At 44.3% G+C, this 27,349-nt stretch overlaps 1 protein-coding gene across 1 annotated transcript; it reads right to left on the reverse strand.

The window, feature by feature from the left end:
- Positions 1 to 1,467: 1,467 nt before the first annotated feature.
- On the reverse strand, positions 1,468 to 16,514 carry LOC141938224 (RNA polymerase II elongation factor ELL2-like). The gene is made up of 10 exons (XM_074856894.1): positions 16,462 to 16,514; positions 16,115 to 16,278; positions 13,204 to 13,463; positions 10,359 to 10,483; positions 10,129 to 10,216; positions 8,552 to 9,110; positions 6,184 to 6,250; positions 2,671 to 2,842; positions 1,717 to 1,761; positions 1,468 to 1,578 (listed from the first exon to the last, which is right to left on the reverse strand). Exons 1-10 carry the CDS (start codon positions 16,512 to 16,514, stop codon positions 1,468 to 1,470), a joined length of 1,644 nt encoding a protein of 547 aa, XP_074712995.1.
- Positions 16,515 to 27,349: the final 10,835 nt, after the last annotated feature.

Here is a 27,349-nt window from a genome sequence, read left to right on the forward strand (position 1 = left end):
AAGGGATGCGCCTTCCTCGCTATGCCGTCTTCACAAACATGTATCGTCTCTGAACGCAGAAATTTAAGGCAAAAATTCCATCGCTCCCATTTACCTGAACGCGTGTTTTCTGGCAGTCAGACATTTTCTGGTTTACAGTGATAATACAACAGTTTTTTCTGTCTATCAGCAATACTACCAAAACTTTGGCAAAAGGTCCAAAATCAGATTTGTAAACATAATGCTTCCCTCTTCAATTGGCAATACGTTGAAAAGACAAACACAGTAAGACACACAAAGATTTTGCTCAATTTTGACCAAATAACCTGCGTTTTCACCTGATAAAGTAAGCAATGGCTTGCATCAAAATAAACAAAAAATCTTCATGAAATGAAAGCTTGTGCTGTTTGGTGATCACATCATTTTATAGTTAAATACATCTCCTCTTTGTTGTCTTCTTGGCACCCAGGACAAAAATCTTTAAATACCTATTTCATGCAGGCAATAGCTTCTTTGCATATCTCTCTTCAAAAAATACTTTAAGTAGTATATAAATAGGTAACCTACATGTCTAATTCCATAATCTTGCCCCCAAACTATATATCTGTTTCATTTTGGTAAAGTATCAATTTCCCCAGTATTATTAAAGCTGACAAATGACCGAAATGGAAATGCTCTCACCTTCCAGAACACAAGTAGCAATTCTGTAGGAAAAAGCCTACAGCAACACTCGTCAGTTGTTTTAACCTGAGCGTTTGGCCTACTTAGAGTAGCAGCTTGGTTTTTTTCCCCGTCGCACACGCTCACACCCACACATTCTCGCACACACGCGGTACAAGCACACGCTTCCAGACACCGATAGGCCACGTAGTGCTTCCCAGGTGCTTCGGCAAAGCGGGAAGCAGTGCAGCTCATGATTTAACTACACTAAATACACACAACCAAACACCTTAAGGCAACCAGCCACTGCAACGGGGGGGTTAAATTGCAGGGGCGAGTTTCTTTTGTCACAAAATGCCCTGTATACTGCACATCTACGTGCCTCTTTAACCCTCCAAAACAATGTGGTTTTTCTGTTTTGTGCTAATTTCTAAACCTTCTACCATTTAAGGCAAAGAGTTTGCATTAACAAGAAAGGTCAGAAAACAGCCTTACACCTATCCATCAGCCTTTCAGGTTGCTACAATGTTTTCCTAATATGCGCACAACTTCATAGTAAAGGTACTGGCTCCCCAGTTATCTACTGCTAAAACTAATTAAATGCACAAACAAAAATCTTGACGAAAAGAAGGGACCAGAAGAAGCAGCTTTAAATACACATGTAAGCAACATCAACAACAATAAAAGTAGTTAACTCTGCTAATACGGAAACTTCTGTAACAAAAAGGTTCAATGCTACCTTTTAGAATCTTAGAGAAACTAATCTTAAGTTTTAAATACATAAGCTTCTGTCCATTCACGTGTCCTGGTCGAAGCAGGAGGCTAGTGCTAGAACTCTTGTTGCTGTTCGTCAAATTCCCCTACTAGTTTCTTAATGTGAGACAGCTTGCTGTGGAGATACTGGCATCTACACTTCTTTTCAAAGTAGCTGGGGCTAGACTGTAAAGGTAAGATAAAAAGAAAATCATGGCATGAAAACGTTTCTGCAGAGTTCAATATTTCATGTCCTTTGCTTAAAAATACCCTTGAGCCAGGCTCAGTGATTACTACCTCCCACAAATCTGGTGTTACACATACCTCTTTTAACTTTCGGTACTCTTCTAAGACTTCCTCACAAAGCATCTTCAAGGAAAAAACAAACAGACAAACAAACATGAAGACAACACAAAGAACAGTTCACTACTACCAGAAAATGCAAAAATAACCTCCCATCCCCCCACATCACCCCAAATCTGCAATTAAACGTGTAAATAGGCAACAAAAGGGGCATGTGTTTGACGATTCCCTTTGACAAGTCGCTCACGCTGCTGTCTGTTTGCAGACAGCTCAGATAGGTGGAGTTTGAGGGCTGAACAACTTTTTGCAGGGTTTTTTCAAGCTTCAAAAATCCAGGCTAGCCCACACAGGGTCTGAGGATGTATGCCCATTCTAAAAGGTTTCCCTTTGTCTAGTTGAGCAGTACCGGGGATTTTAAAATACTCCTTCTGCTCACAAATACACTTGCAATCTGACCAAAAACTAAAAAAACGCCAGCCAAGAATCCTCAGCGTGCACACAGAATTAAAGAATTCTGGTACTGAACATGAGGAATTTGTATGTGCAAATCAGAGAAGTCTGCGTGGAAGGCCAGAGTATCAGTTTTTGAACACCCTTCTCTGCTAGAATCATAGCTAGCATCAGGAAGATGGGTAACCTGTGGCTGCAGGTTTAGTTAAGGGTATAAAACCATGGGAAACAGAGGGTCAGGAAAGCTTTGGGATTACAGCTGCTGGTTTCCACGCGCTTCCAATCTTCTCCCCGATCTGTGTAACAGCACCGCAGCACCCCCACGCCTCGACAGCGAAGCATGAGCCAGTCTGGCAATTCCAGCCCTGCGGCCGGTTACTCAGTCTCAGATGTTCGTTTTAAAACCACGTCAATATAATTTAACAGATATATATACTGAAAGGTCTGCCTGTGCTGAAAATGTGGGCTTTTGGAAGGGATAAGAGGGAGATGAAACACAATCCTCACAGTTTTATCCTTCTTTACCTTATATTCTTTGGACCCTGGAGAAAGCATGTGCCGTTGTGCATCAAGACTCATGAATTGCTGGCTGATCCTCTCCATCTGAGCATACAAGTTCCTGTATTCATCATACTCTGCATAGAAGTCATTCTTGTAACGCTGGCGTTGCTCGTATGAGACTATGGCTGTGTATTTTCTGGTGCAAAAATAAGCACACATGCAATTTCACACCAAGGACATAATGAATATCAAGCACAGACACCCAAGCTTTAAGTCAGTTAACTACATGACTGACTGCTTCTACAAGTAAGCACACGTGCTCCAAGGGAAAGTGTTTAGGTAATTACAGAAATCTACCATATTTCTGTGAGAGCTGTTTGCTAATATTTTACTTCTTAGAGTGTCATTCACAAGGTGCACAAGGAAGGCGTAGCATACTTAGAAAACATGAGCAATCATTCAAATATAGAAGGATCAATAAATGCATCAGCTTCAGAGAGAGAAGAGAAACTGCTAGATTATAATCTCTTTCTATGAAGGGAGAAGTTAATTAGATTATATTTACTTTTGAAAATTCATTTCCATTACATTTTTGGAAGGGACTACATTTACAGTGTTGGATGCAGTCAGATAGGCACAAATGTAGCCAAAAACCTAACAGCCAAGCATAGTTAATGATAACGTTTTATTATTTTAGGGAACACCAGTTCCACTGATGTCCATTCAACTAAGGCACTTGCAATACAGCAACAAAAACAAACTGCAGAGAGGTCTGAAACAAACAAAAAAAACCATCACATCACCTCCTAAGGAGGGAAAAACCCTTAAATGCTTAAAGCCACTGAAGCGATTGAAACTTTCTTCATTCCCCTCTCCCTCAAATCACCAGGAGCAGATTTAACACTGTCACACCAGTGCTTCTGGTCCTCCTAGCCTAAAGGCCCCGTTCTCTTTGGGTGACACAGGCACCTCCACACGGGGACAAATCCTTCAAACCACCTTTAGATTAATTTTAACGAGCAGTAAAACTTTAACAAGTTGAAAGTCTGCACCAATGCAGATGACAACTTTGCTCAGTGATGTCCCAGGCCAGAGGCACCTGGTTAGAGTGCTGGATGGTTTTTAAAATAAAAACTACAGGTGCCCCCCAGCATTTTGGGAAGGACCTGTGAAGCTCGTGCACAGTTACATCCCACAGCAGGAGTTGAGCACAGGACTAGAGCCCAGCAGAGCACTCGCAATGTGGGCGTGTGCAGAGGGAAGAAATGAGGATAGAAGTGGGGAGAAAGGTGAATCTGTTTGGTTTGTCTAGCTCTTCCTTAAGCTTTGCCTAAAAAGCTTGAGTTCCTTTACTCTCATCATCTTTCTTTAGACTAAGATGGAAAGTATCTTTATGCTAAAGCTGTGATTATACTCATGAATTATAGAGCACTTAGACAGGAAGAGAAATTGAAATAAACTACCAAAGTCCTTTAAACTGGATCAGATTGTAGGTGCTCTCAGGTTTCAATCTTTCTGTAGTGATCAGTCTGAAACAGCACACCCTAATTTTTTTCCAGGACACTGTGGCCAGTAGATTATCTGTGAGATTGCTCCAGATGTTGCTCCTTTCACAGGGAAGTCTTCGTTAAGGTTTTTAATCCCAGTCAGAACTAAACCAACTTCATGAAACCTTGCATGAAGGTTTCTTTGGGGTTTTGGGGTTTTGGTTGGTTGGTTGGTTGTTCTTTTGTTGGTGGTCGTTTTGTGTTGGGTTTTTTTTTAAACTTTTAACAGTAGCTATTGGCATCCGACTTTAATACTAGATTACATCAAATAACCTTCCTCCTCAGCATCCCTGCCCTCAGCTGACTGGGAAGCAGACAGCGGGGAGCTGGATCGCTTCATTGGCACGCAGCAGAGGCCAAGAATTAAACATCGGTTTGAGTTCTCAGCCTAACACGTGAAGCACTAAACTGCTTCCCTGCAGGGCCAGACTTATTTCAGTCTTTCCGTGGAGCATCACTTAATAGAGTAAGTGAGACGCACAGCGCTGCCATGCCGTCTGCTTCAGCACAGGCAGAAGATGCTCCGAAGTTCAAGCGCTAGGCGGAGGCCTGACCTCCCTTGCTGATGTTACTCCTCTGACAGAAGCTGCTGAACTTGGCAATTCGCAGCGTTTTAACACACTTCTCCCTCCTCTCCTGCACCGCAGACACGACCATGGGCTCAGCGCCGCTGCTGCGGCTGACGCTGGGCAATTGCGCTGCTAGGAAGTGTCGGGCTCGTCCTGGCTTTACCTGTCGGGGTGCTCGTTCCAACTCTGAGCACCGAAGGCCCCTCAAAACCTTCTCAAACTCATCCTTCCAACCGAGGAAAGAGCTTTAGACTGCTCCCCACTGTGCCCATCCTCCCCCCAAAAAGCCCATTTTATTAGAAATTCAGGTGGCGCTGACCACGTTATTCCACAATTATTCCAGTGCGGCCTCCTTCAACTTTCACCTTTTTAAAAAAAGGCCACCAGTAAAACAGTGGGGGAAAAGCCCAGACACTGGGCATTTGCAGAAGCTATTTCCCTGTTTTGCAACGGTAAAGACAAATCCTCCTCCTAGGAAAGTTTTGATACTGACAAGAACTATTTAGGCAACCAAATGATTCTGGTATTAGAGGTATTTCATTTTGAAGCAAGTTCTTTAACACTTGTCACGGATGAAAAGCTTTTTTATAGAGCAGGTAAATCTCAGCTTTTTGGAAATGTCAATCTGATGTTTGACAACTTGTTCAGGAGCCAAAAGTAAACTCACCAAAAGTAAACTCCTTCTGTAGTTTTACAGACTGCAACATGGCAGTCACTGTAGGTATGTTACCTTTCACATGCAAGTTTAATGTATTTTTATCTTGCTTTGTAGTCAAAATTAAGCAGGTAAAAGTTAAAATCTGAACTGAGGTTCTTCTGTTTTCTCTAGCTCTTTGGTCTGCAATTCTGTGGTGAAATTGGATATTTTGCTGCAGCTTCAAGTTAGCCAGTGACCATTTTACATCAAAGCTTTAGAAATAACTTTGACGGTTAACTCCTGTTAGCTCACATATAGGCTTTGTAACTCTGGACTTTAAAGTCTGCTACCTTCCCTCCCCACTTTCCACCTTAGAATGCACTAAGCAGTGAAAGTGCAGGAAAGGTGTTCGAATTTATGTATTCTAGCATTCAGCTTTCCTCCTGTTTTGCCTTGCCTCTAAAAAGAAAACAGCGCAGGTTCGTGTTCCTTTCTTATGGTGTTCTTGAAGAAGAATGAAATTAAATGTTTTACGTCTTCTTCTAAAGGGTATTAAAATTACCTTTTATGGCTTCTTTTCGCACCGCAATAATTAAGGGACACCCTCAGAGTTTAAAACTTGCAGGTAGTTGAATGAGGCAGCTGGGTGACTTGAAGGAACTTGTCATTATTCTAAAACTACATTTTGGTCAATTCTCAATTTTGTAGCTAAACGAGAGTTTTTATAGGTGATTTTTCATCTGCTTCAATGAGTGGCAAGAAAGTTAATTGTTATTTTACTCACGTGAAGTAGTCTGGTGGTTGGCTTGCTGAAGGAGAACCTGTGGAGGCAGTGCAAGTTTCTTCAACTCCTACAGAAAAGCAGAATTTTGACACTTGCGGTAAACAGATTTTTAATGTAGCCAAACAATACCAGCTTAATGGGCTTGAAAAAAGCCTTTAGAGTTTTATTCTCAGAGTAAATTACTTGGAATAAGCTCTGTAAGTTAATAATAGGGCTCACATGCCCTTCTCCATAGTAGGCAGTACCAGGCTTTAGAAAGAGGGCACGGCTACTTTATTCTACAGGTTCTGCGCTACCGCAGTATTAACCCAAGGTCAGCTTTTCTTATTTGAAGACACGATGTGGCGTCTGCACAGCCATTCAAATTATGCAGCAACAGATGTGGCTGCACAAAAGACAACAGCTTGAGATGTATCTGTATCTATGTAGATATAGATGTATCTCAACGTCCAGGTTCCAGCAAGAAATAGAGCAGAAAGCTGAAGTTCTTTTCATGCCATGTTTTTATCCCTCCTTCCCTGCCAATTACAGGTATCCAAGGTCAGATTTAATTTCAGCAGGAAAGTCAGGAGCATTGTATATAGGTTCCTGGCATTCAGGCTTCAATGACCTGCAACAAAGGCTTGCTCCTCATTAACGTGGCAAAACTGGGTTTGAAAGTTATTTGCACTTGTAAATTGCTCTTTTGCTCTTTTAAATGGCATTATGAGAGCACAGTACACTTAATCTCTAGTCCCTCTTTTTAAAGGAATATTTCAGGAGCCTCCTGACTTTTTGGTAAATAAGAAAAATAGCGGCCATAAGGAAAAGTTAGCTGGAACACAGAGGAACACTCAAGATCTTGGTAATCTCTCTCTGCTTTTCATCTGGGGTCTTGCAGTTAAAAAACACACAGTCCTATATATTCTTTGTTTTCTTCCACTGCCACTGCTTAAACACAGTATTTCTGCTAAAGCTCAACTGTTCTTGCAATCTCTAAGCTCTCCGAGCTTTAGGTCGTGGGGGAAAAAGAACTATCATGTGATGTTCTACTCTATTCTTTTACTTTTAGTATTAAAATTATTACGCAGTACAGCAGGAGTAGAAAAAGTGGTGTAAAAATGGGAACAACATTTGAGAGAAATGCAAACAGTAATATTAACGGTCGCGGCATGTACAATGCAACTTAGGTGAACAGTTTCACTGCGAGCGCTTCATTTCCAAAAATTCAGGTGTGTTTGTTGACATGGCTCAGTGTAAGCACCAACTTGAAATGCAGTGCAGATTTTTCCTTCCCTAGCTGTTCAGAATTTCGTTACTGGCATCTGCAGGAAGACCCTCACCTGTATATAAATTCATAAATATCTGAAAGCACAAATATTTGCAAAGAAATCCCAAGCCACGTGGGCACTGTGTAGTATGTCCAGGGTAAAAGTGAAAAGAGCATCTCAAAGCACCCTTGTCGACAAGCACAACAGCACTTCAGAGAGGCACCCTGCCTAGTCCAAACACGCCTCTGGGCTGTGATAGGAAAGGGCTAAACCTGACTTCTCATTTGCACGTCAAACCTCTGAAATTAGACAACACACAGACTTAACAAAGGAACTGAACTCTGCCCTACTCTGTGTGTGTGTGTGTGTGTCAAGAAGTCAAGTATTCTCCGAGGGTCGCTGTTTATCTTTTCACTACCATTTTCAGTGCACACCGTTTCTACATCTTTGGAAGTAATAAATTCTGCAGATAGAGAGGAGCTCACAGCACAGTTCAAACCAAAACTCCAGCAAACCTCATGCCAGTTTGTGCAGGTTTTAGGCTCTCCATGAAAAGGCAGAGGCTGATGAACCTTGCATTGTGATACGCCATGAAATACATTTAAGTCTGATCTATGTGTTTCAGTAAGCTAGCATGCCATAAACCTGTGACAGGTTTTATCTGCAGCTTGCAGACCTTAAAACTGGCTCGTGGAAGAAGCAGAGTAAGTTCAGTGAACTGTCAGTTTACTGGAAATTAAGGAAAAAAAACTCCATTCCTTGTGTTTTTCTAGTTCCTAGCTCTTCCTTTTAACCAGTTTCTGCCCTACAGCAATCCATTTCAGGTTTCTTTCTAACGATTTTTGTACTACAGAGGGAGAATTCTTAAAAATGAACCAAATTCTAGATAAGCTTCCAGCAGAACAGCTTCTGCTTTTTGTTGTTGTTCTCTTTAAACTAACATTTACAAGGTAATACAACAGCGGAAAAACAATATGGATTCTTCATGACCATAAAGCAGGGATAATGGCAAAGCCAAGTGAAAAAATAGACCATTTGGGTTTCCAGTCCCTCGTTTTACAGGTCTCTTTGCACCACGGTTACCCATACAGGAGTTAGGAAAAGCAGCGTATTAATACCTTCACCCGAATCCAAACAGGAGGATGTACTCAGCTTGGCAGTTTCTTCTTTTCTGAGGTTTTTCTCCTCCATGCTCACACTCACAGTGTGCTGCATTTTGCCTTCATCCTTCTCCTTACGCTCTTTTAGCTTCTCGGGCAGTTGGTGCAGCTTCTTGCCTGTGGACTTAGGAGGCTTCACCTGCACCCCGGCAGGCTCTGGGATCCCCAAAGAACTCCAAGAGGTATATTTTTGTTGCTGGTCCTCACAGGCCTTAGTGCTATTAGGACTGAAGCTGTCCATGGGCAGGTTTTGTGTCCCCTGCCCCTCAGGGGTGCTGGGGGAGGTGGAGCTGGCAGTTTTTGGCAGGTTGGAAGCGTGAAGGCGCGTCCCAGGCAGCGGGTGAGGAGCGGGAATGGAGGTGGCCGTGGGGCGGGGAGACGGCGGAGGGGCGGCAGCGGCTTTCTCCCTGAAGGCAGACAAGCGGTCTCTGAGCGGGGACGGGATTCCACTGCCCAGGCGAGAGATCCTCTTCTTTTTGTTCAGAGGACCGACGGAAGAGGAATTCAAGACCCTTTTCTGTGATAATAAAGAAAAAAACCCGTAAAAACCAGCAGAACTAAGTTTTGCTCCCGTTCTGGAAAAGGAACAGTTCTGAACTGGCAATTGTTGAAAACACATCTTTCTTCTCCAAAACTAGCTGTCAAACGAGGAAGTACTGCAGCTAAATACATGGTTTCTTTCATCCTTGGTTTCTAATTTTATGATTAACAAGTCGTTCTTCAAACCTACAGCTAAAAGGCTTTGGGAGAAAGACACTCTCTTCAGCAGCTCTAGCAAAGGCTTCCCCAAAACGAGGAGGTCAGGTTGGTACCGTTTAGGCACCGATTTCCGTTCGGACACACCAGGTGAAGAGTCAGCTTTTGCTGGCACACAGCCACGCGATTTACTAAAGCGGCCCCGAGAAGCACGCAGCGGCATGCTTCTCAGAGCGCGTGATGTGCAAAGCCGATAAGAACGGGTAAACCCCCCAGTTTTGCTGCAGCTGTTGTCCCAGCTGCTCTCCAGCTGGTTCACATCCTCTCCTCTAGCAAGCGCACGCTGCTCACGTCGATGTACAAGCGGCAGCTTGGGCCGGGAGCCCCAGGCGCGGCTCTGTGCCACCCTGCTGGAATAAATCTGGGTTCTGTGGGTAGGGAGGCAGGTGGGAAGAGGTCCCTGGGACCTGCACCATTTCATGCTCTGAAAGAAAGTCAGGGAAACACAGAGGTGTGCCCTCCCTCCTCTGTGTAAATGTAAATATCTCAGTGGTGAAAGGCTTTCTGTGCTTCCCATCTTGTCTTAAGTATTTTAATAAACATTCTGAAATACAGAACACTAAATATAGCAGCCCTTAAAGCTACGTGGCTAAGTTTTTTTGCAGTCCTTGACAGTGCAACCACCTTTCAAAAGAAGAAACGTCCAATTAAAGATAAATGCTTCAGTTTTTCATGTGTTTAAGACAATATTAGTGCTTCACATCACAACTTTTACATCAGTGCAAAGTGTGATAAATCTTAATACACTGTAAATAATGATAAAAAAAAGTACAAAATACCTGAGCATTTGATGGGCCATCTTTACTGGGAGTTACAGGAGATCCCGAATGACTGGTGCTGGGGGCATCCTCAGATGAATTTAATTTTCTGTAAGCATGACCCAACATTTCAGGTTACAAGGCAAAAAATGTCTATGTCATAGCTCTTTCATTATAGGGAAGACAGACATTCATTTCCCAGAACAAGGTTTTTAAATGGCAATTTTCCTTCCCCTGGAGACTGAACTTACCTAGAAAGTATTAACTCCAATGACTGTTTATCGATTTCGTTGTATCCAGGCCAATCTTTTTGAATGTCTTTAAACAGATGATCCTTCAGACTGTAAGAATTATCCTTTGTATTCAGGCTGGCTACCTATAGGCAGACATTTAAGAAAATAAATGTTCATGATACCTAAATGCACACCACAGAAATAAGATTGGTACTGCAAAGTAAAATAGAAGTTGAAAACAGAATCACACACCAGTTTTCCAGGTTTTTCAGATGTGAAGATCCGAGTAGCTCTCATGTAACGAGCACCAATTTTTAAAAATGTGGTCAATTTGGGATGTAGAAATTTGAAGGTAAGAAAATCCCAAACTGCTGCAAACCTCTCTCTGCACCAGGGGTCTGTAATACAGCATTGGGAATCAAGGCAAACTATGCCAAAACTTTAAATATTCACTGCATGAAATATGCCGAGAGGCCTGTTTTGTGGGGGGTTTTGTTTGCCTTTTTTTGTTTGGGGCTTTTTGTTGTTTTGTTTTGTTTTAAGAACTGAAGAACACTATCTCCACATACAAATTCAGATTTGTTCAACTTCAGGAGGACACCTGCTGTTCTTTGGTTGTACACAGCTATACGGCAATGGCAGAGCACAGACTGTGCTTGGAACAACGCCTGTTTTCCATCATCACATTAATGAACGCACTATGTCATCATTTGTCTTGAGAAACACAACTGCTTTTCTTTCTCAAGTGCCTGAGCCACAAGAAACTGTATCTCTCTACTGAACAGTTGTACCTGATAACCTAACTGGCGCTAGACAAGTACTTCTGGTACAAAGATGAATTCTTCATCTATCCCATTAGTTTTAAGCCGTATCAAAGTTTTACCAGTTGGGAAAAAAGTAACTGTACTCATGTCTAACAATGTTTTAGTGCTGAAATGTTTAAGGGGAGGTGTGCAGGCCAGACGTGCTCTTCATTCTGCAGACGCAGGGTTCAGTATTGTCACGAGAGGCTTGTGTGCATGCCTCGCTCTATACTTTTGAAAATAAAATGGGCTTATAGCTTCCTTAAGAAAAATGCAAAGTGTACTCAAAAGGTTAAAATGAGCTAAAAAGCCCTTGAGATCATTGACACCTAAAGTGCTGGTTTAGACTTCATCACCTGACACCTGTTCAGAGTTTCAGGGAAAACCCCCAAAACTATCTCTCTTTGCCTGATACAAAATGTGGAGTAACTACTCATCAACACACCACCACCACTTTTCAGCTCAGCCTATTTTTTTTTCCTCCAAAACATGGTAAATACTGCAAATTCATGCCTGTGTCCATGTCTGTCTGTCCCCATCTAAAAAAACAATTAAAAGTAACAAAGATACCCTTAAACAGTAATTCACTTGTTAAAAACAGCTAAAGCTGTATTCTAAGAGAAGCAAATCTGTGCATATTAGATCTTAGCAAGTTCAGGCTGCTGATTTTAGATTTGTACAAAAAAAAAAAACTCATTACAGAGCTCAGAAAAACATGAGCAAGGCTTTTCAGGGTGTAGCGTTGCTAACACGACCATTTCTGATGCAAACCAGTACCTTGAGGTACTGGTGCCTTGAGGTTCACACCACATACAGGAAACAGACTCCAGGAAAGTCTCCTTAAACATTGCCAAGCATAATGGGACAAGAGGAAGTTTTTGCACCTTTCACGCTCTAGGGAGCTGAGCTTTTAGAATTTTATAACCAACTTAAAATATAGATTGACTCCTTCAATTTGTAGGTAAGAACATGGCTGTCATTAAATTGTGTCTGTCTTCGGGGTGGAAAAAAACCAACTACCATCGCACTGGGGAAACAAAACAATAACACTTAACATATTCAAGGAATGAGGTTTTAGAATTCAGTGTAGGATCAACCAAAGCTGTATAAATGTTGAATTTTGCTCACTTCAAGAGGTTCCCAAACACTTTTTTCCTAGACAAGTAGGAAATATTCCTACTTCACACATCAATACGTGCCTAATTCAGCCACAGTCTATGGGTACAGGGAGTATTTGAAAAGTAAGGGAGGAGCCACTGCATCTTACGGTACTTTAAGAAGCCTTTTCTGAACTGCTTTTGTAGCAAATTAATAAGTGACGCTCTTGAACACGCAGCTTAAAAGTTTCACCTATACAACATTATAGACTTACCAGTAATTTTGAGGGATGTGATAAAGAAATACAGGTGGAACTTAAAGGAGCACTGGAAAAGCTACTGAATAAAAAAAAGTTTCAAGGAAGGTAAAGACACAGTCCACATGATAGCAAAGAAATAATATGCTCAAAATCGGACCACCACCTTTAGCATTTACGATTTCGCTGGAACACCCTTCCCTTGGTTGCAATTCCGACAGATCCCAAGGGAAGTCAAGTGCCACTTACAGGCCACCAGCCACGTTCAAACGAAGGACTAACCTATGCGATTGCAGTTACCAAATTTCTCTTCACATAAACTCGTCACAAAAAACATGAAGTACTATGACAAACTATTTCACACAATTGAGAGAACGCACAGTCAACTTCTCTCAACTAAGCAGTCCAAGTAAAAGAGAGAGGGGAAAAAATAAGACATTAGGAGAAACAAAGCTAGAAATAGTTAATATTGCCTGGCATTCTAGCAAAACAAAACCACTCGCCAAGAATTTTTTCATCTGTCTTTCCTTTCCTCACACTGACTTGCAGTTTGGGGCATCTGCATGAAGTTTATTGAAAAACTTAAACAAGAAGCATTAAGTTGCTTACTATTTTCTGATTTAAACACTGAAGTGACACAGCTCAAAATTATTTTGAAAAGAATAGCAGGAAGGAAGAATTTCTGGCACAAACTCTATGATCTCACCTGATGAAGGATCATTCCAAGGCAATTCTTGTCCTTTTGGTGGACACCATCTTTCCGCAAGCGAGTGAGTAACTCTGGTTTCTTGTAATTCTTCAGTGCCAACAAATGAATCACCCTATCCCTGTACGGCCGCCGACAAACCACATTCTGTGTGCAAGTCCTCCCTGTTATGTTTGCAGGGTTCATGGGCGTTGATCTCTTCCTCACAGGCACAGGATCTGGAATTTTTTGTGGTGCTTTTCTGACCTGTGCTTTTCTTCCTGAAATAAGGGTAAAAAGAAAAAAAGAGAGAATGATGTGGGAGATTGGCAGAAGACAAGAAAGTTGTTTTAAAGACTTTACCGAGCCAGATAAACTCTAAAAATGACTTAAGTTAGCATTTCAAGATCTATAAGAATACAGGTAGCAAAGCTGCATCGAGCTAGGCATTAACAAAGAAATATTCAGTATTAAAACAACTGGGGAGTGATACCGGTAGGAAGGCTTTACTGATTATTTATATACATGGTGCTTTTATTATTTTTCCAGTTTATAAGCTCAAGCACTGAATACTCAAAATCGGGCATTTTTTTCAGGAGAGTGCTCCCAAGTGTGATGCAAAGGTCTTCCCTATAACTAAAGGATCCCCCGTTAATGCCTAGGGAGAACAAGTCTACACAATTAATCACATCACTGCTTAAAGAAACTACCAACACTTGGTCTTGATCACTTTTGAGCTACCATAACTTACACCACATTTTAAGCTGAAATGTTCCCCTCTTGTTAAATAACCCCAGGTTTGTCAGCAACAGTACACCCAAAATTTAACAGTTCTTGGGATCAAGGCCGGAGAAGTTTTAAAACATGGCCTGCACAGCATTTTGGATCAAACTCTATAAAAAGATGCGTTTCTCAACTGGAGGAACAATGCAAGTGTGCGCAAGCAACGCATCCAGAATTTAAAAACAACACTACCCGAGCTGAATCTCAGTTTTCCAGAAAAAGACCTGAGCTCCTTGCTCTGCTATCAGGCAGGGGGGAAAAAAAAAAAAAAAAAAAAAAAAGAGAGAGAAAATTATCAGAATGTTACAGAAAATCATTGTAGTAAAACCTGTTTGCAATCCAACAGAGGATGTGACACAAACCAGCTATTTTTTTGAAACCAACAGCTCACGTTTGGTACATGAGGGAGACTTAATGAGTATTGGTGAGAAAATCTGGAGCTTGCTCTCTCCATCAGACACACAGAGACTGAGCTGTGCTTAGGTACTGCTTGTCCTCAGGAGTAGCAGGAATTTGTTTCCCTTTTGCAGTGGAGGCCAAACCTTTATAACCTTGGCACCCTGCATGTTCCCTGGACTTTGCCCTTCTGGTTTTCAAGAAGAAACCTCATCATGCAAATGCACACAGTTCCATTTTTTGAACAGTGTGAACTTAGCAGTTTTAAATTGAATGCATTACAATCATCAGGACAAGTTCATTTCTGTGTAGATACACACACACACACACACACACACCCCCCCGGCACAGCTGATGGTGTAACCAGCATTCAAACAAAACACCTCCTAAAGTCATGTCTCTGAATCCCTTAAAAAGAATAACGGAGAACATAACCAAGCATTAACATGATTAACAACCGCAGTTCCTGATTTGTACTGCACGAAGCACGCTGCAGAGTCACCCCCGTGACCTACCAGCAACAAGACCTGTCCTACCTGAGCCTCCTCAATGCCAGTCTGAAACAAAAGTGCCCCCAAATATCCTAACTGTCCTACTGTCAATCTTCAGACCCCATTTATTTAATGTTAAATATTCGCTTAAGATCTATTTAAACCACCAACAGGAATCACACAGATCATTCACATGTAAAATAGAACTTCCCCAAGGAGAAGTTTTGAAATACATGAAAGTGGCTCCTCTCACGCTGCCGTTAAAGAGCAGTTTAGACAATACAGGGGAAGCAGTCCCCACTCCATGTCCCTGTATCAACCCGTGCTGAGCTGCCTTAGTGTCAAGACCACACACACTTAGTGTTGTATCTCCAAAAAGCTGTGACAAAGCTGGCTTCAAATGCCCTGCTGAGGCAGAGCAAGCGTTGTACCATCGCTGTCAGGGATGTCCGTGCTGGCGGACAACTGCGGCCGCAGCCAAGTGAGAGCCTGTTTTACGTAATGAAGATGGATGTACCTGGTTCAGCTCGCTGCTGCGGGCAGGACCGCCGCTGCCCGTACCACTGAGTGCCTAGAAAGGGGATGCTCACCTTGCACCTCTCTGCAGCCAGCTCCAGGCTCCTCAGGAAAACGGTACTTAGAACAGTTTAATAACAAACAATACCACCTAAATGCTTTCTGTTTTGTGGAAAATGATGAAATCCACGTTCCCATGCCAGCATTGCCTTAATTTAAGGTTTTTTTTTTTTTTGAAAACCAACCATGGTCTTGTGGTAGCAGTTGCTTACTGATGGCCAAGACATAAATAAAATTTAATCAGCATTAGCAAGTGTGGAAAGCAAAGTTTTTCCTATAAAGCCTATGAATTTGTATATGAGACTTCCTCAATGTGAATTTTTTTAGATTCCAAATTCAGGCTAATGACTTAGCACAGTATTTAGGTCCTCAAAAGTGCTGTCACAAAACCAAACTGTTAGGTACTGAACCAGAGAATTTCAGGGCATGGGGTGGTAAAATCCCTCACCTCAGTGGTCAAAATTTCAACCAGTCAAGCAATATGGGAACGAGGAACGACTGGCAGGCTTTCTCGGGGGAAAAAAAGGGCTAATGTCTGAATGCAGCACGAGCAGACTGTAACATGAGGGCAAGCTACCTACATCAGAGATCTCTGAACACACCGACTTTCCCAAGAATCCTGAAAAAATGAATTACTGAGTTTAAAAACATACAGGCATCTAGTAAAAAGTGAAACACCGCCATACCTAAAAATGGTCCATCAGGTTTAATAACCTTTGCACTTCCATTGCGCAACTCCTCTTCTGGCTGGGTCATGCACGCTTTGGTCGTCGGATAGGAATCACTTGTGGCACGTACTGTAATTTTGTTCTGCATGAGTCCCAGGCAACTGAGTTGAGAGGCTCCAGAACTATAAAAACATTGGAAAAGGTTGAGCCCAAGCGCTAGTTCACGTTTAGAAGCATGGTTGTATCAGGAACTTTTAAACCTGTCTTAACAGGTGAAGAAAAATCTTCTTTCCAGTCCTGACAGCTAGCTAGGGCGTAAACCTATTCCAAATTGTCTCTGCATGTCCAAATGGTATCAGTTTTACCTGTCGGTGTACTGTGCTTGAGAGGCAGGCTGCCCGCAGCGTTGGTGGCTCATTGTTGCAATGACTGTTGCCAGGACAACTCGGGCAGTTACAGCGGCCCTGTGACGTCACGTAGGCCCCGCCCCAGAGGCCTTCCACCAGCCGCCCGGCTCTCAGATGGGCACATCTCTCCTCCCCTCCACCTGAGGTGGCCAGTGGTGGCCCTGGGCACTGCGAGGCCCGGGGAGGCCAAGCCAGCCTCCCCTCGAGACCCGCGCGCGGCCCGCGCCCTGGTCTCCCCTCATCTTGCTTCCAAAGATGTCCACCCGCGTCATCACCCGCTCTGTGCCTCTGGCAGCGCTGAGGAGTGCGTGGGGTCCACCCGCCCGCTTCTGTGAGGATTCGTGTTGGAGAAGAGGCACTCAGAGCAAACGCTGAGTGAGGGGAAGGACGGTGACCTCTCCCCGATAACGTCAGGGTGGGCGTGGGGCTTCAGGCAGCCATTCCGGAGGAGCCCAGCCCTCCATGCTCAGCCCACACGCGCACCCGCAGTGCGCTGCGTCCGGCCAGGAGGGCACCTCGACTGACTAACAGCGGCTTTGTTTAAACTGGCCTAACTGTCACTGCTCTTAACGAGTACACTGTGTGGCACCTGCCATTGCAATGGCTCTGAACAGAGAGAGGATACTGGCTTTAGCTCACCCGAAAACACTTTAGCCACCCTCAAACTCCCCATCAAGCCTCCAAGAAGGGTCAAGAATCTCATGTCTCAATTTACCACGTCATTTCTGAAAGTCAAAGCTGGACCAAGGCCCTGACCAACATTTCAAGATGATCCAGCTACAGTTTTGTCCATAGCCTAGGGCTAGGTATTGATCCCTTGTTCCGAAATCCCTGCATTTGCAACAGAAATAAAGGTCCTTCTTGCCATCTAAAGCACAGCTTTTATCCGTTGCCTGTTTCCTTTCACCACAGGAACAGTCGAGCACTGACTGAGATGATGTGTAATCCCCTCTCCTCAGGCTGGGCGTTTTCAAAATCCAAGACAGTCTTGAAGCCAGACCTGACTGGAGCACAAAATTAGACTAGACACCCTGCAGAGGTCCTTTCTGGTTTTATTTTCTTTTAAATGACTCTGTGTGTAACACCACACAAGTCTTGCATTAACTTTGCAGGCACTTTGCACAAACTGAGAGCTGGCTACAAAGGACCTCACGAAAGCTAGTCTGAATTAGATTTTGAAGAAGATTAGTAAAACCACATTAAAACTACCTAGACTGCTATCTGGAATTATTCAGAGCTAAAGCAGCTTGAATTTAATCTTACTTAAAAAACACAGTTTTGTTTAACTGAAGGTGCTCCTTCCTAAAGGAGAGAGTGTCATCAGAGATGCTGGGGAGGGGCAAGCCACGAGCGGAGGCAGGACCTCTCAGCCCTGGCATGCACTCCTGCCGCTTGCTTTCTGCCAGCTGTGGCAGCTGTCTGGCCCCTTTCAGATACAGTTTAACAAAAAAAAAAAAAAAAAAACCACAAAAAAACCAAAAGCCCACACTGCCCCAGGCTTGCCCAGGTCTGCCACTAAACCATCCGGCTTTTTGCCAATCCCATCAGTTACATGAGTTCACTGAAAGGTTGTATTGTAGTAGAAGAGACCTAGCGCAAGGGGACAAAGAGGAGGATGGGTATGGTGAGAGATCTCCTGTTAGGCAAAGAGCTATTAAATCAGCTCATTCGCTTATTGCTCCCAAAACCCACTATCTAGAGAAATCTCTGTTCTGAAATTGAGGGCACAAGCTCGCCTGTGACTGAGAACCTGAACAGCGTCCACGTGCCTGTTTGCTATCAGCTTCCCAGATCAGTGCATAAACTCTGCCTGTGATAGCCCAGTTAATCAAATGGGACAAATAGTTATTCAACACCACTGGACTACATTGATACGACGCTGAACGTAATCTTCTAGAAGCTGAAGCAAACTTAATGCAAAAGCAGGGCATTTTCTTGCCTTTTCGGGAGATGTTAACACTGTTCACTTTGACTCAGAGAACCAGGACAAGGTGCTGCTGTATTACATTTGGCTTCTGAAACACCATGGTCACGCAGTTATGGATAAGGTCACCGATTTATGTTCTCTTCTAATATCTTGGCAGTGTTATTTCTAGCTGTTCTCTACTTGCCTTACCTGAGCCCATCAGCTAAAGGACTCTGCTATTCTGCCATGTGGGAGTGGGGTACAGCCTTCAGCGTCTAGGAACTAGTGAGGTGATAGCAGAGGGTGTTGAGGCCTTTGTTGCTTTCCCACTGTGTAAGCACTATGCTGCGTATTTGTTGCAACCATGTCCAAATCACCACTGGCCTTTCCTCTTCACTTGTTTTTGCCCATATCACGATCTTCTCTGACCTTAGAAGAGGAGCCTCCTTTGATTCCACCAGCAGCCGTCAGACACAGCGACAGTATCTTGGGGACGTTCACTGCTCTGGAAGTGCAGACAGGACCTTAGATGCTTGATAGCTGAGCGCAAGCAAAGGGTCTGCGTAGCAAGGTCTGTGTGTGCTGGCGTTTGGAGAAGCAGCTGGCGTATGGATCGCAGGTTTCCTCAATTTCTTGGGGTTTCACTCGAAGGGGAAAGCGAAGGTGGTGAGTTTGAGAGTCCCTCTGAAGTGTTGGCATCTCCTATAGGCAGCCGAGGTATTTTGGTTCTGTAAAGATTTGATTTGAACGCTGGTTCCTCCAGAGGTATTACACACATAAAATTCTCTGCCACTGCAGTTTACCATTAAGGTGATTCCTTTCGGGGAAGAAAGTTGAGTGGAAAGTGCACTTGTTCTAGAGAAACAATCTTGAATTAGAAGAACAGTGATCTCTGCTAGCTAACAGCTGAAGAAGGAAAACACCTTTTGTGGTAGGTGTTGGTTCAGAAAGTCTCTTGGGTCAGAAAGAGCTGCCAGGAGGGTATTGCCCAAATTCAGTGGGATATGCCTCCTGAAGTAGTTCTTCTTTTGTCTTTACAATACTACCTTCATTTTATAGGTAATATTTATTTTATAGGAAGTGCTGAAGAGGTGTAACTTGTTAATGTTTAAGAAGGGTTAAAAAGGGTCTGCCAGCAGTGAATGCCACTAATGCAATGCACGAACACTTAGTTTGCAAGCAGTGTTGCTCGAGAAGGATGATTCCTCCCTCCCTGCTTCATGCAAAAGGGAAGGATGTGAGGTGAATATAGTCTCCTAAAATTTCTCAAGGAGCTGCATGGGTAGTTAGACACACAATGACTTTTTTAGCTTTAATAGGAGGTATGTGGCTAAATACCCATGCAGCTCTTTGAAAATACAGTAGCTGGATTGCGACAAGCCAGAGTGACCGTAAGTTCTTTAAACCCAGTAACTCAGTGCTGTTAGAGGAAACTTATCTGATGGTCTAAAACCAGAAATGAGCCCAAATATTTTTCACTCTCTCATGCGGTAATCTTTCTTTCATGAGAGAGACTTCTTTTTTCCCGGAGTATACAGCAGGATTTTATGGTGTTCTTTCTTTGACAGCTGTAAGTTAACTTTGTGCATGTGTGGCTTCATGTTTTTTTTAAACTTCCTTATTTGGCCAGGTAAGAAGTCTTCTCCCAGGTTTCACCTGAGATTTCTCCCCGGGCTGTAATTTCAGCCATCATCCCATGCTGCTTGCTTAATGTTTGTACTTTTTCAGCTGAATAAGATACTCTAATTGTCATAAAACTGTTTTATGTTAATTAAATATCAGTGCAATTAAATTCTGTTAGCACCTCTGCCTGTCGCAGGAGGTGGAGGCTACAATTTCAGATACTGCTTGGTTATTATGTAGGGTGATTTATTCATGAGTATCAAGAAGAGTATACTTATCTCCATTTTCCAGGATCCCACAGGTGCAGGGACTTGCCTCTTGGTTGAGCTAGAGAAACAGAATCCAGGTGTGTGGACTAGGATTCAAAACCCAGCATCCTTTAGCCAGTGCTAATTCTCAATTTGAGTGTGAGAGATTGAGCCGGGCATTGCTCTCTGCAGGTGACTCGCCCCACAGATCTCTCTAAACTTGTCAGTCGCTCAGGCAGTCCCTGAGGTCAGCAGAGACAGATCCTCTGGTGCCAGCATGTGCAGTTGCTCTGCTTCCAGGGTTTAAAGGGTGGCTACAAAGAAGAGGGAGACTCCCTTTTTACAAGGAGTCCCATTGAAAAGACAAGAGCTAATGAGTACAAGTTACTCCTGGGGACATTCCTGTTGGACATGAGAGGAAAAATTTTCACAACAAAAAGAGTAGAAACTCTTCTCCAAGCTTCAATGGTTTTACTAAACATAGGCATGTGTAAGTCCTGTTACTCTCCCATTAGTAGAAGACAGGAGAACAAATTGCAAATAACTCGACAGTTCATTGTCAAGTATGTTATTTCTTGTATAATACAGATATGAAGAAAATTCCTGTGAAGCTTTAAGAGCAGGAATCTATAATATACATTGATTTGCTCCAAACTCAGAGGACAAACAGATGCTGAAGAACTAAGGCAAAACTGAGATACTGAGAGAGTCAAGGATTCCTTGAAGAGACTAGTGACAAATCTAACATCCTTCTACTTCATTCTACAAAAATAGTGTCAGTAAAATAACCACAGTAAAAGTCAGCATAGCTTAATTAAACAGCATCATTTTCTATTTGTGTGTGTTGGCTTTTTTTTTTTTTAACTAGGAGATTGCCAGTTTGTATTTGAGTTAATAGTTACATAATCCCAATGTCTTTATATTTATAGACTGTGCTTGAACATACATTCATGTATTTCTGTCATCTTAAACTGGTGCATCTGAAATTTCCTCCTCTTTCCATTTACTATTCTGTGAGTGTTTCTCAGTAACCTGAACACAGTTAATTCCAGTTCTCGGAGCCCAAGCACAAATACAGAGGTCCATAATGTCAGCCGGGCTAAAACCAGAGCTGAGCTGAAAAAGCACTTGACACCATTTATGTGGTTATCAGTTAAAGACCTTCTAAAACAGGGACTTCCTACCTTAACATGAAAGAACAGACTCCACTGAAAGACTTGCAGTGTTTCTTGGCAACAGATGTTTTTAACGTCTTAAATGGATAATATTGCTAAATCTAAAATTTTTAGAATAGTTTTAGTAAGGCTGGCAGGCTAGGACTGTTTAAAAGGTGAAGAGTGAAGAGGGAGTTCTGAAGAATATATGGGGGAGAAACAAATCTGTTGTGCATTTGCCTTCCTGAATAAATACCTTATCCACTTCACCATATCCATGCTATCTAACATCATAAATCCTGCAACATTCTCAGCAGCCTTATAATTATTTAAGGAAGGATCCGTTCAGTTCATCTCTAACAGCTGCTAACCATTACCCCAGAAACCAATAGTTATTCACTAATGAATCCATCCTCACTGGCAATATTCACCATCACCCTTCATTAAAGAATATAACAAAACAGCAAAGTTCCTATAAGTGCTGTGAAAAAGTAGGCAGCCAACAAGGGAAAAGCAACAGAAAACCCCACCTCCTTTGCCTGATTCTGCCCCTCTTCCCAAGTCACATGAAGTACTCAGTTATTAAGTATCAAAGAACCCACAGAAGTCCTCAGTCTCAGGATGCATTTCCAGAAAAAGCTCTTTAAAAACCTCAAGTTGTTCATCCTTTTCTTTTGCTAACTTTTAACTTTCTAACAGAGAAAAGCCCCTCGTAGGCTAGAAGGTGTAGTTGTAAGCATCTAGTCCAAACTCAATGGCCATAAAATAACACCTATTTGCATCAAATTCACAATATTGTTTTTCCTCTTCCCCTTGACTAGTTTTCCTACAATTCCTTCGCCTGTTAGTACTTCTCCTGTACATCTCAGGCATGCACATATTTTCATTTTTTTCTTGATCTTACTTGAGACTTTTTCCTCCTTCCATTTTCAAAGTTTTTCTCCCTATTTAAACAAACACTTATAGTTTCATAAACTCTCTTAGAGCAGCAAGTTTCAAATATTATTTTAACAAGAGTAGTGGGAACATAATCTGAAGGGGTTAAGAAACCCCTGTGTGCAAACAGGTGACACACACTAGGTAGACAGGAGTGGATTGGGTTGATAATCACAGAGGTCGCCATTTGAATGAGCACCTGCAATGTCCTGTGCAGTAAGGATGCAGAGGGAAGGATGTTCCTATTCTTTGCAGACAGTGAGCTAAATACAAAAGGCAATTCATATACTAAGAAAGAGGACACACCTCCAGCTTCTGTAATAGGTACAGAAGCTCTGCTGCTTTTCTCACGTTTCATGTCTGACAGCTTCCCATCGAGCTGCTCCTGAGGACTTTCCCTGATGCATTTTCACTGTCCCTACCTGGCAGCCCAGCTGTCTATTCATGCTTGGGGACTGTATAAAGCAGAAGTTGCCAAAGGGTCAGGTAGTAAGTACATCATGTGAGTTATCCAGTGGATTTTTTTCCCCAGGATGAGTTTTACTCAACTATTTTGCTTCCCACATCTCCCAAGTAACTTCTGTGAGTCATGCTTTGTCTCTACCTGGCCCACACCAAGCATTTTGGTTATCTTGCTACACTTCGATTAACATGGCTCCCTTGCTTTTTTATTCCTGAAATGAGGCTAAATCTTCATCACTTCTCACTCTTCACAGTTTGTGGAAGGTCGCACACGTCGAAGAGTACTGAAGGGTACCTGCACACCCCAGACCCCAGGTGGTGCCTCGGAGTGACGAGGTGTGAACTGCTGCAGCCTTTTACAGTTACCTAGAGTTTTCTCTTTGTCTAATTTACAGCTCACACTGCAAAGAAAACTCCCCTCTGAATGGTGTAGCTGTTCTACATTTGTAAGAGAAAATCCTGGGGGCAGGTGAGAGGGAGAAATCAGAGAGCACAAAAGCACCTAAATGGTACAGAAGCATCACCTTACAGGGAAGGCACTACTTACCCAATCACTCTCACACTTCTGCAGTTAAATTTCATTCAGCTACAAAAAACCTCTGCAAAATAAGCAATGCTTGTGCACTCCCCCCCAATACAGCAGACAGGCTGAGCAGGATACTGCCATTTCTCGTGCTTCATTAAGAAGCTTATCTGATAAATTCTGCTAAGCTACACCTCAGCAATCCCAACTACAGGCCCTGCATTTGCCAAGGTGCTGTTAAATTAATCAGAAGAGTGGCATTTGTGCAGGAGTCATAGAGAAGCTAATTTGGCTTCTCCTCATTTTTAATATTGATCATTCCTTGGGAAAGAAAAAAAAAACCAAACATGTTTCTGGAGTTTTTGGTTGAGTTTTTAGTACTAGTAGCTCATAAGACTGGGGGATTGGTTTTTTTAGTGGGTTGACCATTAATATTAGGAGGTTGTTCAGAGGTAACATTGAGTTCTACTGTACTTACATCCCTTTGCAAGAGGAATGTGTAATGCCCCTTCTCTAGGAGGAACAGTTTCTTCTGACACTTGCTTTTAATCATCCTTCCAGGACATGACTGAGCAAGCTATGATGAGCAGGCTCTCTCCTGGACAGTACTCCTCTAGTAAGTAATTGAAAGATGAATTGGAAATATAACTTGTGTTGCTAGTAAGCTATTAATGTATGCAAAGAATCATTCCTACTTCAGTGTTGTAGCAGTTGTAGTATCTGACAAATTTCCTTTAAGAGCAAGCACTGGCAAGAAGGATTGAGCAGGGAACCTGACAGAAGACAGCTGCTTCATCTGCCAGAAAAATGAATCTAGTTTAATCCATGTTACTGGTTTTACAAGCAGCAAACTGTTATGCTGCAAAAGCCCAAGAGGCTGAACTGATCTCTCAGCACTTGCCTACCGGATGTAGAAAATCTTCATCCGTGAAATCTAAATCATTTATCTATTTAAATGTCTTTCCGTGTTGACCACTCTAATATTAAACTCTTTTTAATGGCAAAAAACTCAAAAGAATTTTTGGTGTTACAATATATTTTGCATTTTCCCCCCTCTTTGTATTTGCCTGTAGGAGACAGCCTGTGTTGTTTGGTTGGTGTGCTCAACTCACAGCTTAGTTTGCAGACAGGTCATCAAACATAATAACAAAAGCCCAAGACATTGAGCATTTCCACAGCAGTTGAGGGGTTGGTTTTTCAGGAAGCCTTCAGGTCCCTTATAAAGAGAACATTTAAGCAAAGGTCACAGGCAGTTTTATAGGACTGGGATTAGCAATTTAAATGAGGGAAGTTGTCTTAGCAGTTCTCATCCTAAGCCATGGCGCTGACCGGTTATGTGTCAGATGATTTTTAGGGTAATACTAGGAAGTAATTTCTTCATACATCATACAGTCTGCAGTAAAACCTAGGCTTCTGAGGCACAATTCTTTGAGAAAACCGAGGACATGTCCCCTTTTCCTTCATATCTGCTCCTCTGGTAACCTGCAGCTGGAGTGTGTAATGGTGAGAGCAAGGCAGGGTCACGCTGGTCACGAGGAGGACAGGTCTCCATGGGGAGGACTTTATATCCGCACCATTTTCTGTCTGGCAGCGCCATAGTGCTGGGAGGAGTCCCTTGGAGCCTATTGGAGCCCGACGAGGACCACCGAGGACTGCCGGAGTCCCCTGAGGACCACTGAGGACCACCAAGGAACATCGAGGATCACTGAGGACTGCCAAGGAACCCCGAGGACTGCCAGAGAACCCCAAGGATCACTGAGGACTGCCAAGGACCACCGAGGACCCCCGAGGACAACCGAGTACCACTAGAGGCTGTTGGGCACCCCTGGAGGCCATCGAGGTAACTGGGGCCTGGAGGTGGCATTTTTTCAGCCTGAGGATGAGGAAGCCTGTGGGGGGTGGCTGTCCTCACCCAACTCTCGCCTCAGCTCCCCAACGGGTGCGTGAAGGGGAAGCCAGACCCGCCCTGGCAGTGCGCAGAGAAGAGCAGCAGAGCACCAAAGAAGGCAGATGCCTGTGCTGGTTCTGCCTGGGACAGAGTTAGTTTTCTTCCTAGGAGCTGGTCCAGTGCTGTACTTTGGATTTAGTACGAGAATGATGCTAACAACATGCTGATGCTATAGTCGGTGCTAAGTAGTGCTCGTCCTAAGTCAAGGATTTTTCATTTTCCCAGGCTCTGCACGTGAGTGGGTGCACAGGAAGCCGGGAGGGCGCAGGGCTGCCGGGAGAGCTGACCCCAGCTGAGCACAGGGACACTCCGTACCGTATGAGGTCATGCTCGGCACAGGAATCTGGGGGAGGGAGAAGGAACGGGGAGGATGGTCAAAGTGGTAACAGCACCATGGATGACCAGCTTTCTATGCCAAGGCAGCTTGAGGCTCACCCAGCTCTCTTCCTGTCCCTTCCCAGTGCACAGGACACCAGAAGGAGCCAAGAAGCCCCGAGTGACCCTCGTCCCGTCACTCCAACTCCTGGAGAAGGAACGGAGCCACCGCCATGCCGTGAGTGTCTCTCTGGTCCGGGCGCTGTCCCCAGCACTGCTCCTCCCGCCGAACAGCACAGCCATCACTGCTCCCCTTCTGCCGCTGCTTCTCTCTTGCCCAGTGGAGGCCGTTCAGCACCAAGAGCCTGGAGAGGCTGGTGGAGGGACAGGCAGAGGGGAGAACGGCTGCCTTTCCCCTCTGGCTGTGCCGGGGTGCAGGAATGGGCGAGCAGTAGGATGGTGGGCTGATGGCCCTTTCTGCTGCGGGGTTGTTCTCTAAGTGCAGGCTGGTTCTTGCAGGCTGATCTCAAGCAAGGGCCTCCGACGGTCCTGTCGAGCAGCGAAGGGGGACTTTGCCGCTCAACAGGTGAGTTTGGCAAAGAAAGGCCCCTCCTGCAAGCAGCTGGGCTGTGCTCACTTGTCTCTTGACTGTCCCTGTGCAGGTGGGCAGCCTGAGAGAGGACGTCAGCCAGAGGAGGAAGGACAGCACCTGCAGCACCCGCTGGACGTGGTTCTGCAGGGACACACAGCCTCTGGTGCTGCCCACAGCCTGGAGGAGGAGAGGGCCAGGGCTGGGCCAGGCTGTCCCGCAGACACGCCGGCTCTCAGGAGCCCCCGAGCCGGAGCTGTTGAGCCGGAGCCATGGTTCCAGCTGCCGGCTCCCTGCCCGTCTTGCCGCACCGCTCAGCACCATGCTGCAGGCAGGGCAGGGCAGGACAGGCTCCAGGAGCACTGGCCTGGCGGCATCCACTGACGGGCTCTTCTCTCTTTTCCTTTGCAGCAGGAGGAAGCAGCAGCAGCAGGAGGAGGAGAACGAGGAGGAGGAGGAGGCGGAGGAGGAGGAGGAGGAGGAGGAGGAGGAGGATGGCAAGCTGCACCAGCCCACCCAGGTCAGGAGGGAGCAGCAGGAGCAGGAGGAGGAGGAGGAGGAGGAGGATGGCACGCTGCCCCGGCCCACCCAGGTCTGCCAGCCTGGCCAGGGGGGCCCCAGCCCTCCCTCCACAGGCGCCAGAGGGGCAGCGAAAAGGTACAGGAAGGTGCAGCAGGTCAGGCAGCCCAGGCAGCCAGGGCAGCCATAGCCAACACCAGCAATGGCTCTCTCCTCTGGGCCGTAAGCAATTCCTCATAAATGGTGTTCCCCAAATAGAGGGCAACAAAACCCTGCCTCTTCCTGCCGTCATGGATTCACCAGAACTTTCTGACTCTGTCGTTGCAGGTGCCGATTCATTCTCCCTGCTTGAATCGCCGTGATTCCGGGGCCCCCGCAGTTGCTGTCTACAATAAAAAGATCTTTTCTCTGTTGCGACTGAGTCTGCCACAAGATATTCTGGAGTGGGGAGCTGTTGTTCTGAGACGAATCCTCAGGGAGCGGTTTGGGATGGTCCCTTGTCCCAGCACCCTTCCCAGTGGGCGTCAGGGCTGAGTCGAGGTGCTGTAGGAGGGAAACCCAAGCCCAGAGTCATGTGGGAGGGTGGAGGTTGGACAGAGCAAGTGACAAGAACAGTGACAAGT

This window comes from Strix uralensis, chromosome Z, assembly GCF_047716275.1.
Source record: "Strix uralensis isolate ZFMK-TIS-50842 chromosome Z, bStrUra1, whole genome shotgun sequence".
In the NCBI taxonomy this organism is placed as follows: Eukaryota; Metazoa; Chordata; class Aves; order Strigiformes; family Strigidae; genus Strix; species Strix uralensis.